At 42.7% G+C, this 27,011-nt stretch overlaps 1 protein-coding gene across 5 annotated transcripts in view; it reads left to right on the forward strand.

The window, feature by feature from the left end:
* FARP1 (FERM, ARH/RhoGEF and pleckstrin domain protein 1) overlaps nt 1–27,011 on the forward strand; it is a 205,038-nt gene that overhangs the window by 171,351 nt on the left and 6,676 nt on the right. For 3 of the 5 annotated variants that reach the window (XM_048295831.1, XM_048295826.1, XM_048295829.1), the window contains exons 14-23: nt 1,681–1,871; nt 3,331–3,420; nt 5,569–5,702; nt 14,826–14,907; nt 17,575–17,812; nt 19,813–19,943; nt 22,969–23,037; nt 24,963–25,052; nt 26,129–26,211; nt 26,547–26,659. In XM_048295831.1, coding sequence (XP_048151788.1) covers nt 1,681–1,871; nt 3,331–3,420; nt 5,569–5,702; nt 14,826–14,907; nt 17,575–17,812; nt 19,813–19,943; nt 22,969–23,037; nt 24,963–25,052; nt 26,129–26,211; nt 26,547–26,659 — 1,221 coding nt within the window. The remainder of the gene's footprint in view (nt 1–1,680; nt 1,872–3,330; nt 3,421–5,568; nt 5,703–14,825; nt 14,908–17,574; nt 17,813–19,812; nt 19,944–22,968; nt 23,038–24,962; nt 25,053–26,128; nt 26,212–26,546; nt 26,660–27,011) is intronic. The other 2 variants (XM_048295827.1, XM_048295830.1) reach the window with 1 other exon arrangement.

Raw genomic sequence — 27,011 nt, forward strand, 5'->3', positions numbered from 1 at the left:
TCTCAAATTTCACTGCACATTGATTTAGTGTGAAACTGTTGGTAAATCCTTTCTTGCTAGCTGTAATAATACAGACCATTATTTCAGACAAATACTGCTTTGACTTTGATTTATAATAGGTTACATAACTGTCATGATTACGTAAACTGATAACTGTGCTGTTTTTTCCTTCTCTTTTCAAAGGAATGATTTATAAATGTGAACTGGTTTGGAACTGGAAAACATTCATGTTCTAGCAATAAATCTTGAGTTCTTCCAGAAAATAAATAGGTTTTACTACTGGCCTAATTATATTTATTTTATATTATATTGACTGGAGTATCTCAGCTGTGTTCTTTTTAGCCACAGGAACATTTACCTATCATAATTTAGGGAGGACACAATCACATGATAGTAAATTGTATTTGACCCTGATTATATACAGCAATGTATGTGTTTTACATTTAATCTTAGACAGCCTGTTAGCTGTGGTAGTCAAGAGCTTGTCACTTTTTTTTGGTTGGATTTTAATGTATGATGCCAAAATGGCACAGACTGTAAATGTTCTTCCACATGACAGATTCTTCTTCTAAAACAGGTTTAGATTATCAGACGTATGGAGGAGGGGATAACTGGGAGAACACTCAGCATTTTTGGCAAACTTTCTTTCTGTGCAGTCATTAATCTGGCTGCTTCCCAGACGACAAAATGCTAATTTCAGTAATATTTAATGTAGTGTATATGAATCCATGGAAGTGTAATTAATTGTCTAATTCTTTAATATTTTTAATCTAAAATGAAATGGGACTTTATATCTGTGAAAATCTGAAATTGTCATGCTGTGTGCATTAAAAGTATTGCTTTTCTTATGTAAATGTAATGCTAGCATTTCCATCCCAAACAATCAGAGGAGCATGGAAAGACTTACAAGGTATAATATACATACTCGTGTTGTGTGTAGAAATTGGGGAACTAGTAGTTTTCTCCCTTCATGTTAGATCTGACTGGTCTTAGCAGCAACACTGCTGTAGAAAGTCATCCTTTCTCTCTAGACTTCGACTAGATAAATTTGTACTAACTTGTGTCCTGTAGTTCCCTATGAAGTACTGATTTGAGTGTTTGAAGTTCTACTTTGCTAGAAAGAATGGCACTCCAGGGATGATTCCTGTACTGTTGTATTTATTCTCTTCTATAGAGTGGATTACAATGATGATTTTTTTTTTATATATTGAATTGATATTTAGAATCATAGAATGGCCTGGGTTGGAAGGGACCTTAAAGACCACCTAGCTCCAACCCCCCTGCCATGGGCAGGAGCACCTTTCACTAGACCAGGTTTCTCAGAGCTCCATCCAGCCTGACCTTGAACACTTCCAGGGATGTTTCCACAGCTTCCCTGAGCAAGCTGTTCTAGTGCCTCACCACTCTCACTGTAAAGAATTGCAGCTCAGTCATCTGTGTCTTGATCCCTTCCCTACAGAGATAGTAATTTCAGCCAGTTTTATCAGCTAAAAGACACTTAACCAGTCCCATGGTGAATGCAAGTGGATGCAGTTCCTCTGGCTTCAAGGCCATTTGAGGACCCTGATGGCTATGTCCTGTAGCATAATTTCACATGCTGCAGTTTAAGATTATAATTCCTTGTGGTACTTGCTTGAGAAAGCTTGTCCTAATTGATTTCTCTTTTATCATTTTTCTTAGCAGGTTCTCTGACTGGCAGCCCTCACCTTTCAGAGCTTTCCATCAATTCCCAAGGAGGACCATCAGTGGCAAATATGACTTTATCTCCAAACTTGAGCCCTGATGCCAAGCAGTCATCTCCCTTGGTCAGCCCTTTGCTGAATGACCCGTCATGCATCAGGGCTGATGATGAGGAAGAGGTCAAAAGAAAGGTAAGGGGAATGAAGTTGGCCTTGTGTCTCTTCTCTCTGATGTGTTGCCATTCCTGTTGGTTGCAACCTCAGGAGCTTGTTTGGACAGGGTCTCCTGTAAATCTAACTTGCTTTTAAGGAGTGGAGTCTGGTAGTTTGTTGTAACAAAACAGTCAGCTCCATTGCTGGAGAGAAAATTTCCAGGTGACAGAAAGAAAAGGAACAGTGTTGAGCCTGTTGTGGGAGTGTCCAACCCAGGCTCTCTGGTCTGTCTCTGCTGGGAGCACCACTGGAGCATCTGGTTGTGGGAGTAGAAAATGCTCTCTTTGAGCCACAGCCTGTAGCATTCAGCTGGGAGTGTTTGACTTTGGCTCAGACCCATCATTGCAGCAAAACCATAAGGGAGCATCTCATCCAAAACTGCTTTCTGAAGATAAAGTGTTTGTCTGAGCCAGGGTGTTCTGGGTGCCTGCTGGCTCATCCCTCCTCTGCTGCTGGGTGAGAGGGGCTTGCTTTTTGTCCTTCTGTGGCCTGTTTTTTCTCCTCAGCTTGAAGCATCTCAGAAGGAATAAAGGAACTCCACAGGCTTTGCTGGAGAGTGGGAGTTTGTGTAAGGAAGATCTCTGTTCACACTGTGCGTAGTTAGCAAGATTATGTGAAAGAAATCTGAGAAGAAGAAAAGCTGAGAATCAGTTAAGAGAGTCAGGACTCTCTGTGCCAGTCCAAGATAGAGCAGCCAGTGGCTGCTGTGTATGCCAGCTGATGATGGTTCCTATGGGGGTGCATTCTGACTAGGAAATGCCCACACAGACTCCCTTCGCAGGGCATTCACAGTGTTTCCACTGCATCATATGTCTTCAGGGAGGAGACGAAGAAGATCTATGGATGTTTTTCCTTAATTTTTGCTTCCTGAGCAACACAGAAGATCAGCTGGGTTCCTTTGGCTCTTCAGAGTTAAGAAATTTTAAATCTGTAACTTAGTCTAAAATCCTTCCCCTCTCCCACTGTTCAGTTGTCCAGCCTGGGAAAATCTTACAGGTTTGAATTTTTTTGAAAGTATTTTTCCTGTGGATTATCATCCTGATTATAAAACTTACAATGATCAGACACAGATTTTTGTCATTTTGTCAAATTTGACATTTGATTCAAGTGGTCATCTAGCCTGCAAAGGATGTCTTCATAAAGTTCACAATATGTCCTGTTCCAGGAATAGACTGAAAGGAACATCAACGCCCCAAAGCTGTAGAAATCATGTTGGCAGGAAAAGAAGTCTCTCAAAAACCCATAGAAAGTGCTTGTTCTCTTGTGTTTGCAAGGAAGGATTGTTTTTTGGGCTTCAGGGCTTAGGAATGTTCAAGCATGAGTCACGATATAACCATAAGCAAGGGTCACTGGTTTGTAACTCTCTTCATGATTTATTATCTACGGGTTTTTTTCTCCATAAAAGCAGAGGAAAACCTAATGTGCTTGCAATTCACAGAGGTTCCCAACTGAGAAATCTTACTTCATGGCTAAAGAAGTGGCGACTACGGAGAGAACATACCTGAAGGACCTTGAAGTCATCACATCGGTATGTTTACTTGAGCGTTACTCACGAAACACGTGAAGCTCTAGTCAGTGGTGGTATTTCATCTGCTCCATTTAACATCCTAGCTGTTGCATGCTGCTTTTATATTCTGCGCTGTAGGTATTCTTTGCCGTGCACAGGAGTGCTCCTCCAGGGAGGAAATAACACAAAAATCAGAGAGTAGAGGTTTGCTCTGTGGTTAGTAACATGCACTAAGAAACTGTATCAGGTTGAGGAACTTGGGACACGCTTCAGTTATTTTTTCTTGCTCTCATGCTTTGTGGTTATAATTACTAAAAATGCCTGTGGGTTTTCAATGACTTCTCTTAAAACTGAAGTAGCTCCTTAGGGGCACATATAAATGTTTTCTACTGTATTAAATGCCCTCCATTTAACATGAAATATTGTGGAGTACCTATTTGAATGATTCTAATTTTTCAGTGAGTGAAACTGTGTGTTAAACGAGTCATTCATCTGTAGCATCTGATCAGTGTGGTTGCTAAAATCACCAAGGCAAATAGCTGCCATATTTGCGCACACAGCAACAGTCTTGTTTCACTTTGAAGAATAATGTGTGCAAGATCTGGTCTTAAGTAACCATTTTCTGTGAAATGGCACGGGATCCAAACCCCTTCATGGCATTTTGGCCAGCTCCAGATCTCTCAGCTCTTAAATCACCCAGTAAGGTGCATTGCCAACTCCTGTGTTGAGTGTTGTGGAAAGGAGGACGTGCTTCAGGGGAGAACTTTGGGACCAGTTGGGAACCAGGGACGCACCTTCTCCTCAGCTTCTTGTCTGTTCCAGGATCCCACATGACAGATGCAGCTAATCAGAGCCCAGCTTAGACAGAGGCAATATAACATGGCTTTTACAGGCAGCAAGGTAGCTGTGGCCCCACTGCTACTCACCCTTGCTTTCTGGGAAGCCAGCCTGCTGAGAGAAGTGGCCAGGTTCTGTGGGATAGTTCTGCAGTCACTGCTGCAGTCTCAACAGCAGATAGCTGTTTTCATCTAGTATTTCACCCAGTGGCTGCAGAAACAAAAAGTTCTAGCTCTTCAGAGCTAAACCCCATTTCCTACCCTGTCCTTTATTCTTGTGGTAGGCAAATTTGAATTTGCTGGATCACCAAGAGGGACAGGCCCGATGATTAGCATACAGCTGTGCTCCACAAGTGACTGGCCCAGGAGGCCACTGAGAGTGAACAAGTAGCTGACGTAGTTGGAAAAGGAACAACTGCTGTGCATGAAATTTGAGACTTGGTAGATGTGCTTCAAATTTAGCTCTCCTCGGTGCTGAGATAAAGCAGGGGAGACCGAAGCTTGGGAGGGATCTCTCTTCATCCCAGGTCTGGCTCAGCTCCAGCTGATGTAGTGTCAAGCAAGACTGTTGTAACAGCCTACTATGGTCCCAACAGCCTTCTAGCCACTGCTGGAAGTCAACCACAGATAGCTGGAACCCCTCAGGACAGTAAGGAGGGAGCAGTGTTACCATGTTGAAGATAATAGGCATTGCTACCTTGGCAGGCTGCCTAGTCCTGTGGTTTTGTGTGACCCATAGTCTATTAGGGCGAAATAAAGAGAATATGGAGCAAGACAGAGCAGGAGCCTGTTTCAGTCTTCGCAGTGTCTGGCACTGCCACGCCTGTTTTGTGATAGCAGCGTCTTCCTCTTGTTCACTTTGCAAAGTGATGTCCTCTGTGTGCACACAGCAACACGGGCGTGGGTGCTTACTGAACCAACTCCTGCCAAAGGCATTTCAGACGGAACTCGGCAAAAAGAAAGTGCAGAGCATACTTCTTTTTGATTTTACTGGATTGTTTGCAAGTGTTGCAAGCTCTCTTGCACCTCCAGCATTTCCAAATTCAGTTTGTATTGACTAACCAGTTTGGGTTTGAAAAGAATTTTCAGGATTTGATCAGTGATGGGAAAGGGGCAGGGAGTTCCTTTTTCAACTATGCAGGGCCTGATCTCTGATAAGAGCACCAGTTCAGCACACAGGAGTTTCAGGGATAGTCTGGGTTGTACTCCTAGTGCCAGCTAAATAAGATCCTTGCTGGCTTAGCTGTGAGGAGTATTTGGGTTAGGTACATAAAGACAGCAAATGATTCTGCATTCTACCCACTGATAATTTTGCTTCTTTTTTCCTTTGTAGTGGTTTCAGAGTGCAGTGAGTAAAGAGGATTGCATGCCTGAAACACTGAAAAATCTAATTTTCTCCAGCTTTGAACCGTTGCACAAATTTCACACTGGTTTTCTCAAGGAAATTGAGCAGAGACTTGTTCTGTGGTAAGACTGTTGGTTGTTATTTATCTGTATTATTTCATGCAGTTTAGCATTTTTGCATTCCCTTTTTGCTAACTCCTTGTGATCTACTGTAGTGCTTAATTTGTGAAAGTCACAGATGTTGGTTATTAACAGACAGGGTTTATTGAATCGTGCTTTGTTCATGTTTACTCGACAAACTCTGTTGTTCAGATATATCAGTTACAGACATATGCAAATAAGATCATCATTCTGGATGAAGCTTTCTCTTGCCAAATGTCAGTGTTTCTACATGGCAGATCTTTTGAAGAACATGCTGCAAGCAAGGCTTATCAGTAATAAAGAGGAAGAGGCGAAGGACCAGGTTCTGTTTCTGTCAAAATAGGCACAGGCTGGGAGGATTTCACAGATCAGCTTCTCATTCTGCAGCATTGCAGCTGTGACACTCTCAAGGTCTACCTTGCACTCTACAAATTGACAGAGTGTTGGAAAAGGACACTGGGCTTGAAAATTATCTATTCTTAACATAATAGTGACAGTAAAACATGGCATTTTTATGAAATAGCTATGAATTGAGTAATTCTTCCCTGGCAGGACTCTTAATTCATTTGACCATTGAAATCTTGGTGGAGGCAGCAGGACAAGCAGAAGCCTTCTGCTTGCTCTGATTAGACCTCTCTGAACTAGATTGTCTTGCTCTGTGTAGGCAATTTTTGTAACTTTGGTTCTGGGAGCTGAGCTTTTCCTTCTCAGTTAGAAAAGTGACAGTGAAAATCACGTGAAAGCAGAGCAGGCAGACCTAATGGGTGTTAATCAGTTTAATCGAGATGGGTGCCTCTTTAACTAATGAATCAAAACAATAGCAAAACACAGAATGTGTGAGTTTAGCTCTTATGATGTGGTGAGATCATTGAATGAGGGCACAGCACTTTGCAGACTAGTGCTGTCCAAACCCCCCCTGCACAGTTGCAGAATTAGCAGGTGTTTTCTGGGAAGAGGGAAATGTGGTACTGCCTCTTAGAGCTGATATCCTCACCCAGGACTTTGGTCAACTTATTACTCCTAATGTAATTTTTAATGTGTGTATATATATAAATATATATATAATTTGTATATGTATTTATATATAACTAACATAGTTATTCCTAAGGTATGTTCTGCACAGCCACCCTGCCTGTATCTCTCTTTTTTTCATTGGGCTGTTCTGGTGTTAATTGCATTGCACTATTTATTACAGGTACTCCAAAAAGGTTTTTTCAGATGTTACAAAACACTGATTTCTTCAACCTTGGTGTAAGATTAACAGTAGTTGGAGTTAATCCCCAACTAGTTGGGGCTAAGGTGGGCAGAAAAGGAAAATTTATACAGTTAGTAAAGTTCTGCTCTCTATCAGACCAGTCTAATCTCACTGGGTGCTGACTCCTGGGGCACATGTTGAAATAGATATACCCCCTATATCCTTCTGGTGGCATTAGAGGTGGCTGGTGGCATTAGATGTGGATGCAAACCTCCTGTTCAGGTGTGATGTTTTTCAAAGATTGGATGATGCTGCACTACCAGCCTGCTGTGGAAAGGTGACATTGTAGTAAGTAGAGGGAAGGGCCAGTTATGTTAAAAGAAAGAAAAAGTATTTAGGCTTTTAGAGTTTCCATGGTTTTACTTTGTTTCTCCTTTTCAGTCAGCTTCTTTTAGAGCTGAATAAACCTTTTGTTTTCCAGCTTCTCCTTGGGTCCGAAGGTTTCACGGGGTGGTAAACCTCAGTTTAAAGTTTCTAATATCGTATTTAAACTGCACTTACCCTGCGATTTAAAGTGCTGATCTGCTGCAAAGTTACTTTGCAATCCAAATTTGTTCAAAAATATTCTGCTGAGGTAACTTTGTCCCAGCTGGGCATCTCATTCTCACTTTGTCAGCTCAGCTATTGCATGTCCTTCCATAGTTAGTGTAAAGCCACTGGGAATTCTCTGTCAGCTGCTCTGAATCACTTGACAAAAAAACAGTCACGTTCCTGCCCGTGGTCTGCATTCAGTTTGCAACCAACAGCCTGGATGCACCTAATGTAACACTCCCGTTGTAGACAGTGGTTGTTGTTAAAGTTCTGTAAGATTTGAATACGTGCCTTGGGAAGGGAAGCAGACTTGCTGACAGGTATTATTTTGGAGGTGTTGATGTTTCTATATCATGCCACAGATGCTGAGATAAGCCACAAGCAATAAACTCTATCCTGTAGAGATTAGTGTTTAATTAAACAGTGAGTGACAAAATTAAACAGCCCCTCAGCATCTACAAGAAGCTAGTGGCAATGTGGTAGGGAATTCTGTCAGCAGCATGGTCAAGGTCATTTAGCTCAATGTCTGCACTGCCAGAATGGTACCCCTGTCTTTGGCCCCAGGTGTTTTTAAGGCAGTGGGTTCTGGCTGTGTTCACCACCTCCAGGCAGGTTGCTCCCAGCTGCCCAGCAAATCATAGGCCTGGCTGAAGTGGTGGTGCAGCTGCAGGCAGATGTGGGCAGGATTCAAGCCAGCTCATTTAAATCTGACTCTTCCATGTCAGCTCTTAAATTTCCAGGCAGGTGGATGGGGGGAGGAAGGTGGGACGCTTGTCTTGAGACAAGAGCTTGCTCTGCATTTGTCAGAGGGTGATGTGTCCTACAAAAAAAGGGCCTTTGAATGAAAGGGTTGTGGACTTCATCAAGCTGCTGGAAACCCCTAGCTACCCACATGTCCTCTGGGAGCTTGTCTGAGAGAGAGAGCCTCCTGCAACCAGTCATCTGTGTTCCCCTAGTGAGTAGGATGCTGGGTTTTATCAACTTAAAGTGCAATTCAGCCTGCTCACTCTACACAGACATAAGTGCAGTTCTCTAAGGTTTGTTTCAAGCCTTCATGCTGCATGTTGGAAGATCCAACAGGAGGTCATTCCCTGCTCTCTTAGGCCTTGGATCATATTGAAGCTGAGGCTGATGCAAAAGAGCTGTAAGGAAAGCAAGGCTCAGGGGGATTGTGCATAACAATTGTTAGATGTCTTCACGCCTTTGATTTGTTAAAACATCTATAGACTTTTAGTATTTGGCTGGGAGAAGCTCAGATTGTGTCTATTATTAAAAGCATTTCTGGCTTGCTTGAAGACTTCTGAAGTGTTTGAATCTGCAGTCAGGGGCAGGCTGTTTGCTACAGAACGTCTTAAGGGCCAGTATCCTTTTGACCTGGTTATAGATTCTGGCAGGTCTGATCTGTTTCTTTACACAGTTCACCTATTTTTCTCTTTAGTGCTGCATTTCCTAAGAGCAGCACATCTCAGTGTCCAGGGCCTAGTGGTAGTTTCTAATACAATATAGATTGATACTGACACCAATAGCCACCTGCAGAACATAGGAATTCAGTGCATTTTTCTCAGCCAGAGTTTCTTTCTGGTCATGAAACTGAGGAGATTCCTGGTGGTTTTATTGCACAGCATCCTAAGATCAGTGATCTCATGCTCTGGGCCGTGTTTCCAGCCCTGCCTGTGCTGTTGCAGTGCCCAGTAAAGCAGCCCATGAATCTCCTCAGTTGCCCCAACTGTGCTGAGCTCTGGAGACTGGCCATGTTCCTGGGAACAGGTGAAATACCCCACTGGAGGCTGTGTGGTTTGAGGAGAGGAAGGATGACCTTTGGTGGATGCAGGCAGGCATGGTGCTTTGCCCTCTCACACAGGAAGGAAAGAGATGAGGAGAAGAGCCGGAAGCTGCCTCAGGTGGGAGAGGGAACAGCACACGTCAGGCTGTTCTATGAGCAAGTGCCAGAAGAGCTGCATCCGGCACTTGGGCATCCAGATCCTGGTCCTGGCTGCCAGGGCTCATGCAGGTTGCTCCTCAGCAAGGCTTTGGGTGCAAGGCCAGGAGTTTACAAGCCTCTTTGCTGGGAGAAAATATGGGAGGCATATGTCAGTGACTTAAAGCTGGCTCCTGTTTCCCAGGGCCGGTGAGATTTTATGGCAAGGAGGGAGAGGTGTGGGCAGTGCAGGTGGAGTGTGATAGACTTCATCAGCTTCTGGGCAGTTGAACCTGAGATGTCAGTTAGGTTCTACTCCTTCTTTTACCTCAGCTGTTTAATAAGCTATTCATTTGGGCCGCAAGCACCATTTTCCGTCCAAAAAATTTGAGCTCGTCTTTCCACACCCCTTTAAATGTATTAAAAGTTTCCACACTGGTTTCTTTAAATGCTGACAGAAAGTGGGAAATGGAGAACCGTAAGTATCCTCCTTTGGCTGACCAATGAGCAGCATAGAGAGCAATGCTGGGGCAAGCCAGGATAGCTGTTTCTGCCCAAAGAAGGCCCTCATCAGGTAGTACAAGTCTGTGTTTTGGGCCTTATCCATGTGCTAGGAAGGAAAAGTGTGACATACTTCCCAGAAGTGCAGGCAGACTCATCTGCTTCCAGGGAAACTGGTAGTTTGACTCCCAGATCTTTCTGAGGAAAGCTGCTGCTCAGTGTTACCAGATGGGAATGTGTGGCTGGTAATTTGCAAAAAAAGGGCTCTTAGATCTTAGCATATGAAAGGAGAAGGCGCAATCAGGATTTATGGAAGCAAAATTTAAAACCTCTAATGAAAAAGCACTCAGGGAGGTGTAGGAAGATGAGCCAAATGTTGATTTATTAACCACTTTTTGTTTGAGAATAAATGCTTGCGCTGAGGGAGAACAGCCTGATAGACAGTTTATATAAACAAGGCAGCAGTCCTTATCTGCCTTCTCAAAAGCAGAGTGCTGACTGTTCAGCTAGTTCTGCATGTCTGGTGAGGAGGCATGAGGAGGATGATTTCAAAAGTGTCTTTGTCCTGTGTACAGAAATGAGGTATATGTTGTACAAACCTCTGAGTTATGCACTGCAGATTCCTGAGACCAAGACATGGAGACGGGCTTGGTGCCAGCACACGGCACTTGATTTTGAGAGGAAAGTTTTCATTGCTGAAGTCACTTCGGGGTACCTCTGGGGATTGGAGCTGTGCTACGCCCCAATTAACTGGAAATCGTGGGAGAGAAATAGCATATCCAGGATCTATTAGTCAGAGCTAGAGCCCATCTCTGTGGCTCTCCCAGCAGGATATGCCCAGGATCAGCTCTGAGGCTGTTCCACAGCAAGATGTGGAATGCTGTTGCATTAACAGTGGAAATGTAACATTTTCATGCAGTGGTGTTACTTGCTCTGATCCCTTACCATTTAAAAGCATTACTGATGCATGTTTGCTGTAGGTGGGGTTTCTCCCACAACAGGGGTAGCCATCTCAAAGTCTTTAAATGTATGCACAATCTGTGGTATGACTCTGGATGAAGCTCAGATGGCTTCAGCAGTGCATCTCTTAGGCTCTGAGCAGTGTGTCGTGCTCCACTTACTGCTGGAAGTCCAGCTGCAATGCTGGCTGGAATGGGCAGGGCAGTAAGAAGCGCTGTGTAACAGCAGGGTGTGAGCAAGGAAGGGGGTGTTTGCTTTTATTGACTCTTCTTTTCCAATTACAAAGCATTTTTCTTATTTAAAAGGCAGTTGTAATGGGGAATGTTTAAGGTATTTTTTAATATTAGAACTTTAGTTAATAATAAAGTCATAAAAAACTTCAAAGCATCTAGATGTTCAAAGAACCAGCTGTTGTATTCAGGAGGGAATTCCTGAGCACGTAACACAAGGTCACACATTGTAAATATAATTTGTTGCAATTGATTTATTATTATTTTGGCTGCAATTCAAGGACTGCAGTCAAAGACTTTTGTGTTTACCTCAAAAAAAAAAAATCTCAATTGAGATATCTCTCTCTTCTTTTTTGCCTTTCCACCATCCCCATCGAATTTCTGTTCCTTCTGATTGAGGATATGGTCTGACTTGAGATTTCTTTCCATTATTTTTTCAATTATATACACTAAGAACTTTATGTAATTTGAAAATCTGACGGGGCTGCTTGTGTAATCCCTGTAAGTCAAGCTGATGGCTGTTTGGAGTAATACATATAAGGTAGTGTCTGAATTTCTTACCAGGTATAACTCGGTCTCCTCTTCTCTTGCTATTGTACACTTGCATTGCTGTAAAAAGGAAGGGACTACTTGGATAAAAATGGGAAATGACCTTACTATACAATAATGTCCTAATTTTTCAGCATAATTTTCAGTGGCTTTAGACCTCCCCCCACAATGTCAGTGGAGTAAGGGCACATTATGTGTGGGGAAAACAGCTCCTACATCTTCTAGGGAGATGGGCATCATAAATCAGCTCCTGATGAAAAGCTGTGAGACCCTAGGCCCTGAGCTTTGTCCCTTGTCACTGGCAGACACCATGTTCAAACAGTGACCCGTGAAAACAAGGAGTAAGAAGAACAATTTAACCATTGATGCACAACAAATGAGCAGCTTCTTCAGTCTCAGCAAGCTGAGTGTTGTTACTCAAAACATACAACACAGGGAGAGCTCTCTTTTCTGCTCCTGTGCTTTGGGCTGTTGTAGCTGTAAGACATCATCTGATATGTTGTATCTTTAAGTTCTGGGTTTATATTCTGTGTGTTTGGATGCTCTTTTCTTGGTGTTTCTTCTTGTTTTCTTGGGATTTGCATGTTGAGGAGCTGGGGAAGATGGCAGTGTAGCATAGGGTTTGCTCCAGGGTCTCAGCATGGAGCTGGGGTAGAGTGGAATTGGGGTTTAGGAGGCAGATGGGAAGCTGTCATGCCCAGCTTCAGCTTTCCCTGCCTCTCTGTCCACTTCAAAGCCTACACGCCTGTGCACCATCCCCAGTGGGAAAATCATCTCTGTTGCAAGGGATAGCATTTGCGTGGAAATAAATAACTAAAGCAAGAAGAGCCTCTGGAACAAGGAGTATTTCTGCATTTTCTTCTAAGAAAACCCTGGGTTTATTTCTTCCAGCAGGATGCATCTGTGTGCAGCGCAGGGCATCTCTGTCAGCCTGGGCTGAGGGCTCTGGTACCATTCAGCTCTTCACTATTGAGCCAACAGCTGGAGAGAGGCTATTGCTTTTGGGGAAGCCCCTTCTCTCTGTCTCTGTCACTCTGCCAGGATGCAGAGTAAGTTTTGAAAGCCCGAAAAGCCTGTGGCCGAGGCCAGTGAAGGGGGACTATTCATGATGCTTTGTGTGTGACTGATGTGGTGAGATGCTGTGCAAGCAGTCAGTGTTGGTGGTGCTGAAGAGGGTCCAGCAGGTCAGCTTTTAGGAAATAAGGACCTGACTTCCATGAACAACCACACTAAGTATTAGCTGTTGGAAGCACTCACTGTGACTTTGGCAGGCTTGGGCTCAGCCTCTGAGTAGCTAGTTAGTAGATAAGAAATTTGCAATGTGTATTCTAGCCAATCTGTATCTTCAGATCAGGAAAGCAGCCTCTAGAAAAAGCAGTCTGTAATGATGTACTTAATATTTATCTTGGCAGTAAGTAGATAACTATATATTTCATAGTCAGAAAGGCACAAAACTGCCGAAGTCCATTAGATGAATTCAAATGTAGAGACATGGAAAAGGATCCAGGCAGTGCCAGAGAATTAGAGAGTAACAAGTAAAGCAGGAATTCTTATAGAGATAATTGCTGGATACAGTGCCATTGCTGGCAGCAGCACAATTTCATCTGGCTTTGACATTTCTGAGCTTGTGTGTAGAGGCCCAGCATGAACCATTTGGGAGGGGATGCTGCATGCTGGCTCCATGGGTGGAGGGTGGCTTTCCCTTACTTCCTGCCAGTGTGGTGCTACTGCCTTGGACTTCAAATGGTTGTGGTTTTCATTCAGGGGCGCTTTGATATGCAGCACTTGGAGCAGAGCTTTAGTGGCTGGAAGGTTTTATTTACAACCTGTCAGAGGAAATCGCAGTGGGGAGAGCTGCTGGATGGGTAGGACATGGGGGAAGGGAGAATTAAGGAGCAGCATGGAGTGGAGAGGATTTGACAGACAGAGGCTTTCTGGAGACAGAAATTGTACTTTTATCCTCAGGTAATGTGAAAACTGTAGTCTTGTGCTGTCCATACATACATGCTGTTACTTTCAGTTCAGACCATTTCTTGGGCATGATTTGACTATGGCAGTGTTTATATTCCGTAATGTTTTTGCAAAACAGTGATGGTAATTAAAGTTACCACTGACACAACCCAACTTCCTACCCCAGTGTAACCCTTGGGTTCAGAAAAAAACATTAAGAAATCTTGTTGAGAACTGGTTTTCCTTGCCTGAATAGGCATGTGGCTGCTTGGGAGAGTTAACAAAATAGAAAATTATTAAATACAGCCTATGAAATTGGGTGTTGTTCAAATGAACATGGAGTAATCTCTTGTTTATCAATGGAGTCTCTTTGTCTGTTGAAAGATAAAATTGGGAAGGGGAGAGGGACAGTGGTTCTCCCCACACACTCCCTTGTGATTTTCTTTTTAAAGCGTAGCTTGGTTGGAACAGATCTGTGACAGGTTCTTATAGTCATGATTTTTCAAAAAACATGTGTTTGGTTTCTCTCAGAGCGTGCATCCTTGCCTGTCTCACACATGGATTTAGATACAGGAATATCTTTTTTATCAGGAGCTGTGTTTCTCCTGGGTGCTGCACTCACCAAAGTGCCGCTGGCTGGGTGGGAGGCAGCAGTTTGTATTTGTAATACCGTAAGTGACATACTGAAGGAAAATTCCTGCCACTATGTAACACTTACGAGTCAAAGCCAGATGCCAGATGGATTTGGTTTTGTTTTTTTTTTAACCCCACTGTCCCTTGCACAAGCAGAAAGCTTTTCAGAGGAAGAACAACCCCCAGGTCCTGTTCTGGAGTTCAGTCATTGTATCTGAACAGAATTAATCTTCTGCCCTAAGATCACATATTCTCATGGGATTTTGATGGCTCCTTTTCCCCCAAACCATTTCCAGCCTTCTCTGGTGTGTTCAAAATGCTAGCAATTTTCTTTAAAAGTCTAATCCTTCTGTTAAGTGCCTGCCCTCTCTGTTGTTAGGAGTGAAAGGCAGGCTGGGTGGAGGGTGTACTGTACCTGGGAATTTCATGTCTGTCACGAAGATTCCTCACACGCTTTTGAGTGAAAGAGCATGGGGGTCAGGATTTTAAAAGAAATGAGCTATTGAGTTTCAGTGCTTACAAGTGATTATGCAGTTTTATTGCATGACTGAAGTGTGTGGCATTTCTGTTGCTGACAGGGAAGGCCGCTCTAATGCTCAGATTAAAGGAGATTACCAAAGAATCGGAGATGTTATGCTAAAGAACATTCAGAGTATGAAGGTAGGAATGATCCTATAACTATTAAGCTTTGACGTGGATTAACATTAGCATGCTTTTCATTTTCATATGGTGTTGCCTCTTGTGCTTGTTTTTGCCAGTTGTAACCAAGGCTTATGCTATGAAAGTTTCCTTTGATGATGTAGAAAGCATTGGGTGGGTTTCCTTGGGATTTCAGAATTGCAAGCTGATTTTAAGTTCTCCAGCCCCTTTCCTTCACTCTCCTAATACAGAAGCAGCAAACACAAAAGTTCGGGAATATTTCATTTCCAGTTCTTTTTTCCTTCAAATAAGAAGGGAAAGCATTGGAATTTGTGTGGCTGAAGAGACCGTTCAAATGCTGAATGTGCCTTTTTCATGCAAATATTCATGTTAACATGTTGCAGGATCAGTGACCATAAACTGGATATTGATTTGACTTGGGAAAGTTATATTTGTGCACTACGGTGCCAAGTTAGGTAAAAGGTTTTTGAATCATGAGAATAATTGCCTCTGATCCCTTTAAAACTAGAAGTAAAAATACATACATTAACCATAAATCTAGGTGTAATGTTCAGCAGACTTTGCAACTGTTCTTGGCCTGGCCAGAGCATTATTCTTGATGCTCTGTGTTACTGAGAAAACAGTGTGGAATGCAGGCACGGGAGCCTGTGAAAAGCCTATGGACTCGTACAGTATGGATGCAAGCTCACCTTACTGTAATGTATCTACACATCCAGGTCGGTGTGGGGCAAAACATGGCACTTCACCTTCAGCATGCAGATCTGAGGGATTTTGAAACTCTCCAATAAATCTTTCCTTGGGGATGGCCACTTGGACGTTTTGCAGTTAGTAAATGGAGCAGCCTTGAGTCCTTGGCTGGAGGAAAGGGCAATTTAATCATTACAGCTCTCCTGAGATGTTCACTAGGACTTGGTTTATCTTTCAGAAGGACAGAGAGAGATGCAGGAAAGTGAAGTGACGCACGGGCGATTAAACAGCAGATCAGAAAAAGGGAACACAGAAATCTCAATTTACCATCCCCAGCACAGACAGCCTTGTCACCAATAAGGCAGCCTTACACTCTATGCAGTGTACTTAGCCAGGAACTACTTTTCCCCTCAAGCTGTAATTCAGATGCATTGGAAGAAATGTAGAGGGGATTTTTCTACCTCCATCCCTGCACTCAAGAAGTATTCATCTCTTCACAAACTGTTTTTAGAATACCAGAGAGCTTCTGACAGACCCTGTCTCTGCTTTTGATATCCTGCAACATTAAATTGTCTGTCCTTTGCTGTCTGCAGGTCCTTCTGGGGCACTAGTCCAAAGGCAGTGTATAGTCCTCACTGTAACTTAGACCTGGCAGTGTGCTTTCATCTTTCCCATTTTCCCTTTCCCATTAGAGGGAAGATCTCTTTGCTTTGAGATCCACAACCACTGATCAGCTGATATGTAGAGGAAAGAGTCAAAAGCTAGTTCAACCTAAAAGAACTGCACAAGAAACAATAAAGTTAGATAAAACTGTATTTATTTACCATGAGACACGTTAAAAGATCTGCAAACTGACACTGCTTGTTTAACTAACATAGGAAAGAAGTTAAGAGCAAGTAATTAATGGGCAGCCTCTGTAGAAGCCCAGAGGGTCTGCTGTGTCTTTTTCTGAGTTACAGACTTGTAAAATGAATATGCAGTGTGTGGAGGAAGTGGCTTGGCTGTAGGGAAGGTATGTTTCTGGTAAACATGTCACAAATCACAGGAGAGAGAGTGTTGACTGGAAATGTGTCAAAAAGCACAAAATTCACATTAAGCCAGAATGTCTTCTCAAGTCCATTCAATTTATGCATTCAGTTTCATTTTGCTGCTGCTTAGTATTCTACCATATACTGGAAAACTTTAGTTGGCTGCTCAGAGAAGCTCTGTACATCTTGAAGAACCAGTTCACTTTTCACAAAACACAATTAATTCCCTGTAGAAATTGTTTTTAAAAATACTGTGGAATTGTTTTAAGGGGGAGTTGTGAATATCTGTGATGCTGAGACCTAAATGGAGTTACGTATTTCATGCAAACCTCATTCATTGCTGGTGTGCAGCTCCCTTGCTGGCAGTGGGATTATTTAGAAACAGAACTAAGGAGAAGAGGACGTAGTCCAAGGATGAAGAGCTTGTAACATACCCATTTCTGTCATGCAACGCCTCTGTTTTTGTGTTTGTTCCATTTCCCAGGCGATGCAACTTCTCGTTAATAAGAGGAGAGCAGAAGCTAGAAGTCCATTTGCCTGCATCTCAGTTCCCCAAAACCACCTAAGGGAACTGGGGCATCTAAATCCCTTTGTCCTTTTAGAAAATCCCATTCACATTTTTTTGCTGTCTCCATTGCACCTACTTGCATGAGCTGTGTTCATGTCATCTCCTTGCCTTTGGATTTCTCACTGATAAGAGACTTAGTTTTGTTGAATCATGTACTTTTGTTTTCCTGGGAATGCAGAGGGGGTGGGGGGGTCTGCTTCAAATGAGTAATGCTTTTTTCTCCTTGGCAAGTGAATATCAGAGCCATTGTGTTGTACAGTGATTTTGTTTGCAAAATCCCTACTGCTGTGCTAGTTGGATGTGTTATTGGATTAGGTATGGGCTGAGTCATGTCTCTCAGTGATTGTTAAGAGAGAGCCTCCTCTTTTCTTTGATGCATAAAAGCAACTGACAGTTCACCTGCGAAAGCACAATGAGATTTTAATGGAGCTGGAGAATGGGATCAAGAACTCTCGCAAGCTGGAGACGTTTTGCAGAGATTTTGAACTCCAGAAAGTCTGCTACTTGCCTCTCAATACCTTCCTCCTCAGACCTTTACACAGGCTTATGCACTACAAGCAGATAATGGAGAGGCTTTGCAAGCACTACCCTCCAAGCCACATAGACTTCAGGGATTCAAGAGGTAAGTAAGAGAAAAGACATCAGTTCTTGGAGCTGGGGAATGGCATCCAAATCCATTAGAGGCATACGGCTGGAGAAAAAGATTTTTTTTTTTAAGCCTACATCAAAAGAGGATTGAGTTGCAAAATCCAGCCCTCAGAACACCATAAACAGTACGATTAAGGTTGCTCTTCTATACACATTATGCCACAGTCTGGGCAGGTACTTGGAACAGAATTCTGCTGGGGGTTATTAAACATACAGAAATGAGAGCAGGTTCAGGAAGTCTCTTGAACTGAAAACAGTTGGGAGGTTGGGAGGGAGCACAGGGAATATACCATATGTGCTTGTGTTGTTCCTAGCTTTCCCTAGAGATCCTCTAATAACACAAAATACTAGCCCAGGTGAACCTTTGGTCTGACCCAGTAGGGCTGTTGTTATTATGTCTAACTGTTATTTGTCTTTTTTTTCAAGATATACAATTTGCTCTGTTACCATTTCCGTGTTTCAGGAGCTCAAAGCAGCCAGCATGGGTTGGTTTTGGGTTTGGGGTTGGTTTTTTTTTTTTTCAAACATGAAGAAATTGCTCTCCTGTAGCCTGAACTCGCTGCCTGCCATTTCTTTCTGATGGTTTGCTCTCCTTCCTCCTCGCCCCCGTCCTCCACACCTCTTGTAAGCTTTGTGTGGTTAAGGATAACTCCGTTATCTGGACAGCATTGGTGAAGATCTGTGGAAGAGCTTGGGCAGGGAGCAGCGCTCAGCACGACTGCTCCCAGGCATAAGGTGTGAGCTGAGCTCCCTCAGATTCTGTGGGATGAGACCCACAGCAGGCAGTGCCCAGAATGCAGAGCTAACCTGACCTGTGGCAATAGGAAGTGCCACAGAGACCTGTGACACTGGAGTGCTGTGTGACACAGGTGTTGGCCCAAATGTCGCTGCTGCCTGAATGATCTCAAACAAGGCAGCAAGTAGTGCCTGCAATTTTCAGCCAAGGCTAGAGGATGAGGATGATGTGTCCATTCTCCTCTCCCCAGAGAGAGTAGCAGTCTGATTCCTGCTCCACTTTTGTAAAGGATACGAACATGAGATTCACAGGTGAAAATAAGAGAACATGAGAAGGACAGTGTGACTTAGAGACCCCATCACTCTGGGATCAGTCTCTCACTAAGGTGTTTACAGATTCTTCTTAAAGGTCATAGTCTACAGGAAGCAAAAAAAAAAGTGAATTGATTCCCAGCAGAGAGCATAGGTCTCCCACTAGCAGGTGGATGAACTGAGCAATGATGTAAGAAGGAGAATGGAACCGCTGTTACTGTTCATGTGGCTGTGGTTTTTTAACACAAATGGCTGTAACTGCTCTTCTGGCACTGAAGTCAGCCTGTGTCTTTGGCCCATTCAGAGACTGCCCACCCATCCAGGTGTATCAAGGCTGGTGCTCCCATACATGATGGCACAGGCAGTGTCTTTGGAGAGAATGGAGTAGAGCTGTGAGGTGGCTCAGTGATGTGCAGCCGTTTGGTTGTTCTCGAGGATGGGACTGAGGACAGACCCCAAGATGTTTGCCATCTGAAATGATACAATAAGTGACACTGCCATTTCCTGCTGTTTTCAAATAGGAACCTGACCCAGTGTGCTGCAAGCAGGGGGGAAAACGCTTTTTTTTCAAGCATAAAGAGCATCTCTAGATTGATCAGAGTTGTAGGAATTTAAGTCCTTTATGAAAACTCATTCACTGGTGCTCTGGATTGACCCTACTGTACTTAAAAAGTTCCTGTGGCTAAAAGAGAGCAAACTTCTGGTTTAGGAAAATAGACTGTCTCTTCATCACAACACTCCACCCCTTCCACGGTGTAAGATGATGTTCAGAGTTTGTGTGGGTTTTAGTCTGCCTGAGTAGCTTTATGCTCTCCAGAAGAGTAGCACAAGGAGATTCATGAGCTGGGTACTGCCGACAAAAGCTGTATTTCTTTTTGAACATTCTTGTAAATTTTTAATAAGCACTTTATGGATTTGTCCATCTAGCTGCTTTGGCTGAGATTTCTGAAATGGTGGCTCAGCTCCACGGTAATATGATAAAGATGGAGAATTTCCAGAAGCTGCATGAACTGAAGAAAGACTTGATAGGCATGGACAATCTGGTGATCCCAGGAAGGGTAAGTAACAGAGTTGGGATCAAGATTTGATACAATTTCAAATCATTAGGTATGTTTTAAAAACCTGTTTATTAGGGGCAGGTGTGAAATTGCCTTTCCTCAAACAAACCTTTTTCTGTCACTAAAAACTGTCAGATGTAAACATAATAATGCCAAATGTCATGGTTTAACCCCAGCCAGCAGCCAAGACCCACACAGCTGCTTGCTCACTGCCCCAACAACAGGACCAGGGAGAGAATCAGAAGGGTAAAAGCAAGAGCACTCGTGGGTTGAGATAAGGACAGTTTAATAGGGAACGCAGAAGCCACACACACAAGCAAAGCAAAACAAGGAGTTCATTCACTGCTTCCCATGGGCAGGCAGGTGTTCAGCCACCTCCCGGAGAGCAGGGCCCCATCACGTGTAATGGGGAGTTGAAATGCCATCACTCCAAATGTCTCCCTCCTCCTTCTTCTTCCCTCCACTTTACATACTGAGCATGATGTCATCTGGTCTGGAATATCCCTTTGGTCAGTTGGGGTCACCTGTCCTGGCTGTGTCTCCTCCCAACCTCCCATGCACCTCCAACTTCCTCACCAGCGTGCCAGTAGGAAAAGCAGAAAAGGCCTTGGCTCTGTGTAAGCCCAGCTCAGCAGTAACAAAAACATCTCTTTATTATCAACCCTGTGTTCAGCTACTTGTGCCCAGCACAAATCCAAGACACAGCCCCATAGCAGCCATGGTGAAGAAACTAACTCTACCCCAGCTGAAACCAGCACACCATAGAAAACAGCACCTTTAAAGCAGGAAAGGCAATCCTCTTTACTACCTTTTTACTGATTCTTTAAGCTCTGTCTTTTGTATAGATTTGGACAGTTTTAGGAAATTTCAAATATCTTTTACAACAGAGGCAATAAAAATGGAGTATTTATCACAGCATTCAGAACTTGAGCAGTTGCACATTTTATGCTGCCCTTATTTTCTTTTCCCAGCCCTCGATGCTCGAGCTTGACAGATTAAAGACAAGTAAGGTATTTGTGCTGGGGTACCTTCAGCCCTTTCACCATGCCTTGCTTTGAAACTCATGGCCCTGGGGAGGAGCAGTCTCTTCAGTCTACATGTAACATTAGGCAATAATTTTTGAGACAGTGTTGCCTTAAATAAACACTTTTAATTCTGGTATAAGAATACCAACATCTCTTTTTTACTTACCATGCTTTTTTAAAAGCGAAGGCTCATTTCAGAAGAAATGAGCCACTGTGTAATATTTGTAGCCTTTTTTATTTTCCTAGGCAAATGTATCTGTGTGTGCAAACTTGACAGTTGTCTGTTGCTGAAGTAGTTTCCTCCCCATCCCTTTGACTTTTGTGTGTAATACCCAAAACCAGAACGTGCAGCCAGGTTTGAAGTTGATGTGCCATTGGGAAGGCAGTGCTGAGCACAGGTATTTCTGGATTTGTGGCTGTTCTCCACTCCCTCCCTTTACATCTTCCCTGTCTCCAAGCAGCTGCCACAGCTCATGTTTCTTTCTAGTGATCCACAGACTGTTCACATCCTTGGCAAGTCCCTCGGGACATTTCACAGCCTGTGCATCTCTCTGTCACATGAAATTAAATGCTGTCATTGGGTGTTTCTGCTACCCTTGTCTATTTAAAGTCTGAGCAGTCTTCCTGTCCTAGGAAGTTCAAGGAAAAGGCAGATGGGGGGGCAGAAGTTGTTCGCCTGCCAAGGCAAGAAGCATTGGCCACCACGCTCTGGCACATGCCCAGGGTGTTGCTGCTTCCAGCCCTTTGGCTGCTCTTCTGGCTCTTACTCAAATCCCTGCCCTTGTGCAGGCAGGGCTGGGAGGCAAATGCCACTGTAACCCCATCCTCTTCAGGTTGTCCCAGAGCGGGATGTCTGCTGCTGCCAAGCTGGTTCCTGTGCTGGACATGAAAACCTCTTGTGGCTGGTTGTACGGGCAGGTGGCAGTGACCTGCAGCTCTGGAGTGGTCACCACCGCTGGCTGTGGTGGTGTTGAGCCTGCCAGGGACTATCAGGTGGTACCACATGGTACTAATTGTGATTAATATTCCTTGGAGGCCAACAACAGCTTCCAGTGGCCTCTCTGGTAGCATGAGCCTACTGTGGTATAGGGATAACCTCCTCTAGCCACGTTTCCACCCTTTAGCCCGTAGGCAGTGCAGGTGGGGGCACTGGACACACCACAGCAAGCCTAAGGTGTTCAGATTGGTTCTCTGAACAGGTTAATCTTAGCCAGCTTATTCCTAAATGCAGGTGATTTAGGTGCTTTATATAGGAGTAGAATGACCTTAGAAAGACGGTAGTAAATAAATATAAACCTCTTAGCAGAAGTTGGAGGGAGAAAAATTATATGAAAAATGGTATTTTTGTGGATTTCAGAGAAATATAAGGGTGAGTTACTACATAGTTCACAGTAAGCCCAGGAAATCCAGCTTTATGAAAGTTTTAGATGTGCTACTTTTCCTCTATTTCCATCCCTAAACATTCTTAAACACTATGGTCTGAATTAATGTGCTGTATTATATGACATGGATGGTGCTGGGATAACCCACACTCCCAGACAAATGTCTTTCTTTGTCTGCTGCTCATGGTGATGTTGAGTTGTGTAGCTGGTGTAACATTGCAGTGAATGAGGGCAATGTATGCCATATGCACCACAGAAGATCACCAGTGGCTAACCAAGAACATATATATCATTAGTTTTTATGTCATTTGTGCTGTGAAAAATACTCATTAAAAACTGACGAAAGAGGGAGCTGTCTGAAGGAATTAATGTCAGGTAAAGACAATTTTGCTTGGCTGAATTTTCTTAAAATGAATGAAAGGAGTTTATCCTAAAGACAGTTACAAATGGAATTATCCTGTAAATTAGATTTCTAACATATTTAATAAAATTAAAAGTCTTGGTAACTGATAGTCAAGTCATTTGTATGACCAAGTAGTCATATTTCTCTTTACATACTTTAAAAAAATCATCATTTTTGCAGAAGATACATTTTTGTTTTGTGTTTGTTTCCCACAGGAGTTTATTAGACTGGGCAGTCTTAGTAAATTGTCTGGAAAAGGTTTACAGCAACGGATGTTCTTTCTGGTAAGCAAGAAGACAATTTTTCTTTATACAGTGAAATGTAACTCTAAGCATCTACTAGACATAACTGTTAGACTTGAATTTTGAATTACAGTAAGTATTTTTAGACAGCCTTATTTAAATTAACAAAGTACATCACCCGTGCAGCTGGTTGTTAAGAACCTAGATTTCTGTTCAAATCCAATATTCTCTTTGTAACTGCTTCTTACAAAGATAAAACTATTTTTCATATGACAATGTGAATATAATAATAAAATAATACCTCCTTGCACCTTGTTTTAAATAAGAGCAGAGTCATTGCAAAATGAAAAGTGGCACCAGGGATAGTGATTGTATTGAGGAAAGAAGATAAAGAGTGACTCCTGGTGATATGAACAATAATTCTCACAATGCTCTCAGAACACATTACAGAACCAAATTTTTCCATAAACCCTTCAGTTTCAGCATGAGTGCCCAGCATGTTGATGGACCTGCCTGTACTTGGAGATACATTTTGTGGCTTCTGAACTAGAAAAGTTTGTCTCCTCCCACCACTTTCACGTGACAGTGATCCCACTCTGTCTCTGATCCACAGAAGTCCACTGAATAGTTCCTCCTCTCTTTTCTTCGCACCCAGCTGATTTGCTGCCAAGCTCCCCATCTTACTGCTGCTGTGCACTTGGTGCTGGGGCCCTGGGATGCCCAGCAGAGTGCACAGATTTTTTAGTGCACAAAACACTGAAGAGTCAGGGCACTGTGGCAGAAAAATGCTTTCTTGGCTTCTTGTGTGCAAAAGGTGAAGGCAGTGGCTGTGTAGAAAAGCTTGTGAGTGTGGTAGTTTTTACAAGGTGTTTGACATTTAATCTTTCAAATGGGCCAAAGATATAACCCAATAAGTCTACCTGGCTAGGATTATCCTCTGCCTTTAAAGGCACTGAAGAGGAAACCTAATGAATACAGTGCATATTTTCTTGCATACCAACAGATACTAGATGATGCCTTGGTATTATACCTGTATAAAACATTAAAAATCTGAGACTAGACTCTGAAGTCAGTTGCTCACACTGCCAAAGAAATCTTTTATCTGTCTTAAGCGCCAGAATCTATTTGGAGGTAAAATCCCAGGTCAGTACTGTGGGATTCCACATACATGTGAATCATTGGCAAAATTAAATCCCCCTCTAGCGGCTGATCCACAAAGCTTTGTGAATTACTGCTGCTGCGCTGTAGAGGTCTGTGGTGAGAGCTCTGTTTCACACCACAGACTGTGATTTTCTTAATGCAGCCATCTGGTTTGAGAAAAATACCCTTTGACTCAGGTAGCCCAGTGAAAATACTCTGTTTATTTTATGGCAGCAAAATGCAGGCGGTCATTTGACATGCTTCAGACAACTGTTGTTACCTGCAGAAAGCTCTACAAATTGAGATTCTCAGTCTTGGTATTTTTAGCTTAAACCATCTACCTTAGAACAGGTCTCCCAGCTTCCTTCTGAATAGGGGGAGTAAAAGACAGCCACTCTGTTTATAAGGGCTGAGTTGGACACACCTCTTGGGCACGTTTTCTTATCTTTTCACTCAAAGCAGGAGTAAATATTGGTGAAACATACACCTTCTGTAGCTTCAAAGTGCAGCAGAGTGTGAGATGTACCACTCTGTTTCACTGCTGTTGAGGCTTGATAGTTCCGACCCAGAGATCACAAAGGGAGTATTAGAAGGCATTGGAAAATACCCAGTGGAAAATTATGGAGACATACCTAAAACTAGCTGGAAAGGAAGGCAGGGAAGATAACATTAGGTGGTGGAATGTCACAGAAGCTATTATTTTGGATTCATGCATTAGGATTGCCATATAAATACTCAGCTTTCCTGTATTCACCATTCTGATTTTTCTTTCACATACATACACGCCAACCAACATCATTCTAATGATGCTTATTCTTGCTTTTTAGTTCAATGATGTCTTGTTGTACACAAGTAGAGGACTGACAGCATCCAACCAGTTTAAAGTCCATGGGCATCTTCCACTGTATGGCATGACAGTAAGTATTGTGAGAACTTAAGGGATTCGTGCTTAAGTGGCCATTTGTGGTCCCACCTTAATTGCTTGATGAATTTCTGCTGGGCTGAAAACAGCAGCAGCGGGGGGTGTTCTCTGATTCCGTCTTGGGTTCGGCATCTGTTCCTGCAGCCTTCTGCACAGAGGTGATCACATAGCAAAAGTGAGGGGGAAAAGGCATTTTTGAGGGCTGCTTCCTCACAATGCAAACTTCCCTGGAGATGGGTTCTTGAATTTTTTTCAACCATTAATTTGACCATGATTCTTACAAGTAATTCATCACCAATTCACTATAGACACACAAGACAAGTAAACAGTAGCGACAATCTAATTTGTATAAAAAAGCATTTCCTAATGTTTCCATTTCTGTATCTTAGAGCCAAAGTAGTGGGAATCTGGCAGCAAAATGTCATTTGGAGCTCTTATTGCAATTCTTCTGGAAAACAGCCAGTTCAAGCCAACAGCACCTATTTACCTCTTTTTGCATTGTTTCAAAAATATTTTTGCTGATTTCAAAACACTTTCATTCCCTCCATTACTTTCAATGGAACTTCTCACTGGTTTGTGTCTATTCTATACGGTTGTCCTGAGAATTGAGTTCAGTAGTCACTACCACAGTAACTGATTTTCTCTAAACACTTGCAAGGTTTCAAGTTTTATCTAGTGTTTCAAGGCATCTGCTCAGTTCTTGATGGCCATTTGGCCTGGACTTGCTCTGGACTTGCTCACAACAGAACTCTGCTATGCTGCAGTTTCCAGAGCACTCCCAGCCCTTTAACACATCCTTTTGTACAATAAATCACTCTTCTGATAAAAATACTTTCTTTGACACAAGGCAGACAAAGCCATGCTTTTGGTTTAAGAGGTTATTGCAGAACTTACTATTCTTCCAGCACGCAAGGCACTGTTTTTTTCCTCAATACCTAGCTCAAATTTGTTTGTGAGCATTTCTCCTAGTTTTCTTTTCCCCAATGGTAAGAGCTCAATTCAGTTCACTGTTTCACCTTAATAAATATGTGCTTCCTGCAATCTGACTGCATTTGGCCTTTTATCTCTCAGATGGAAGAAAGTGAGGAGGAATGGGGAGTTCCTCACTGTCTAACACTACGAGGTCAACACCAGTCCATCGTTGTTGCTGCAAGGTAATTCACTGGAGACAAAGTCCACATGTGCATTGTATTTCTCTGCAGCTATCACAGTGGGACAGAGAGGCATCATTTTGTTTGTATTTGCTCCTAAAACAATCTCCTCAAAGGTATATTCTTTTGTGAAAGCCACTTGTTAAGAAAAAAGTGGATGGGACATAATAGAGTTACAATTGTGCAAGCTGGAACCAAAACTAGGCTATCAGGAAAAAAAAAGTAGCATCTTGTGTCTGAATTTATTTAATTCAGAAGTAAGCTCGGCTTGTGTCTATTTCTTAGAGTTTGCTTTCAGCCTGTATGAAAGTGAATAAAACCTGAATTTTCATTGTTAGTACCCGTGCTGAAATGGACAAATGGACTGAGGACATCCAGATGGCAATAGACCTGGCAGAGAAAAGCAGTGGCCCTGCCCCAGAGTTACTGGCAAGCAGCCCACCTGATAATAGTAAGTAAATGCCAGAGAATAAGGTTTATTCACTTTTGTCAATATGATTGGTGGTTGCTTCTAAGCAAAGTGGTGAAAACTGCTGGCCATAGGTCAAACTGATACATTGAAAGTGGATTTATATACATATATATGTATAGATATATTGATATATGTGCCATTTTAATTTTCTTGTTGATGTTAGCAGAAAGTTTCATTGAATAGAGAAGTGACTTAAGCATAATGATTCCAGGAACTATTTAACACGATTTGGGCAGTGCCTGTCCTTGGAAGGTATTAAAAACACCAACAAAGCATGGTAGTTAGTCTTTAATTCTAACATTTGCAGAAACACATAAAATAATTATATAAA

The sequence above is a fragment of the Corvus hawaiiensis genome, chromosome 2, assembly GCF_020740725.1.
Source record: "Corvus hawaiiensis isolate bCorHaw1 chromosome 2, bCorHaw1.pri.cur, whole genome shotgun sequence".
Classification (NCBI taxonomy): Eukaryota; Metazoa; Chordata; class Aves; order Passeriformes; family Corvidae; genus Corvus; species Corvus hawaiiensis.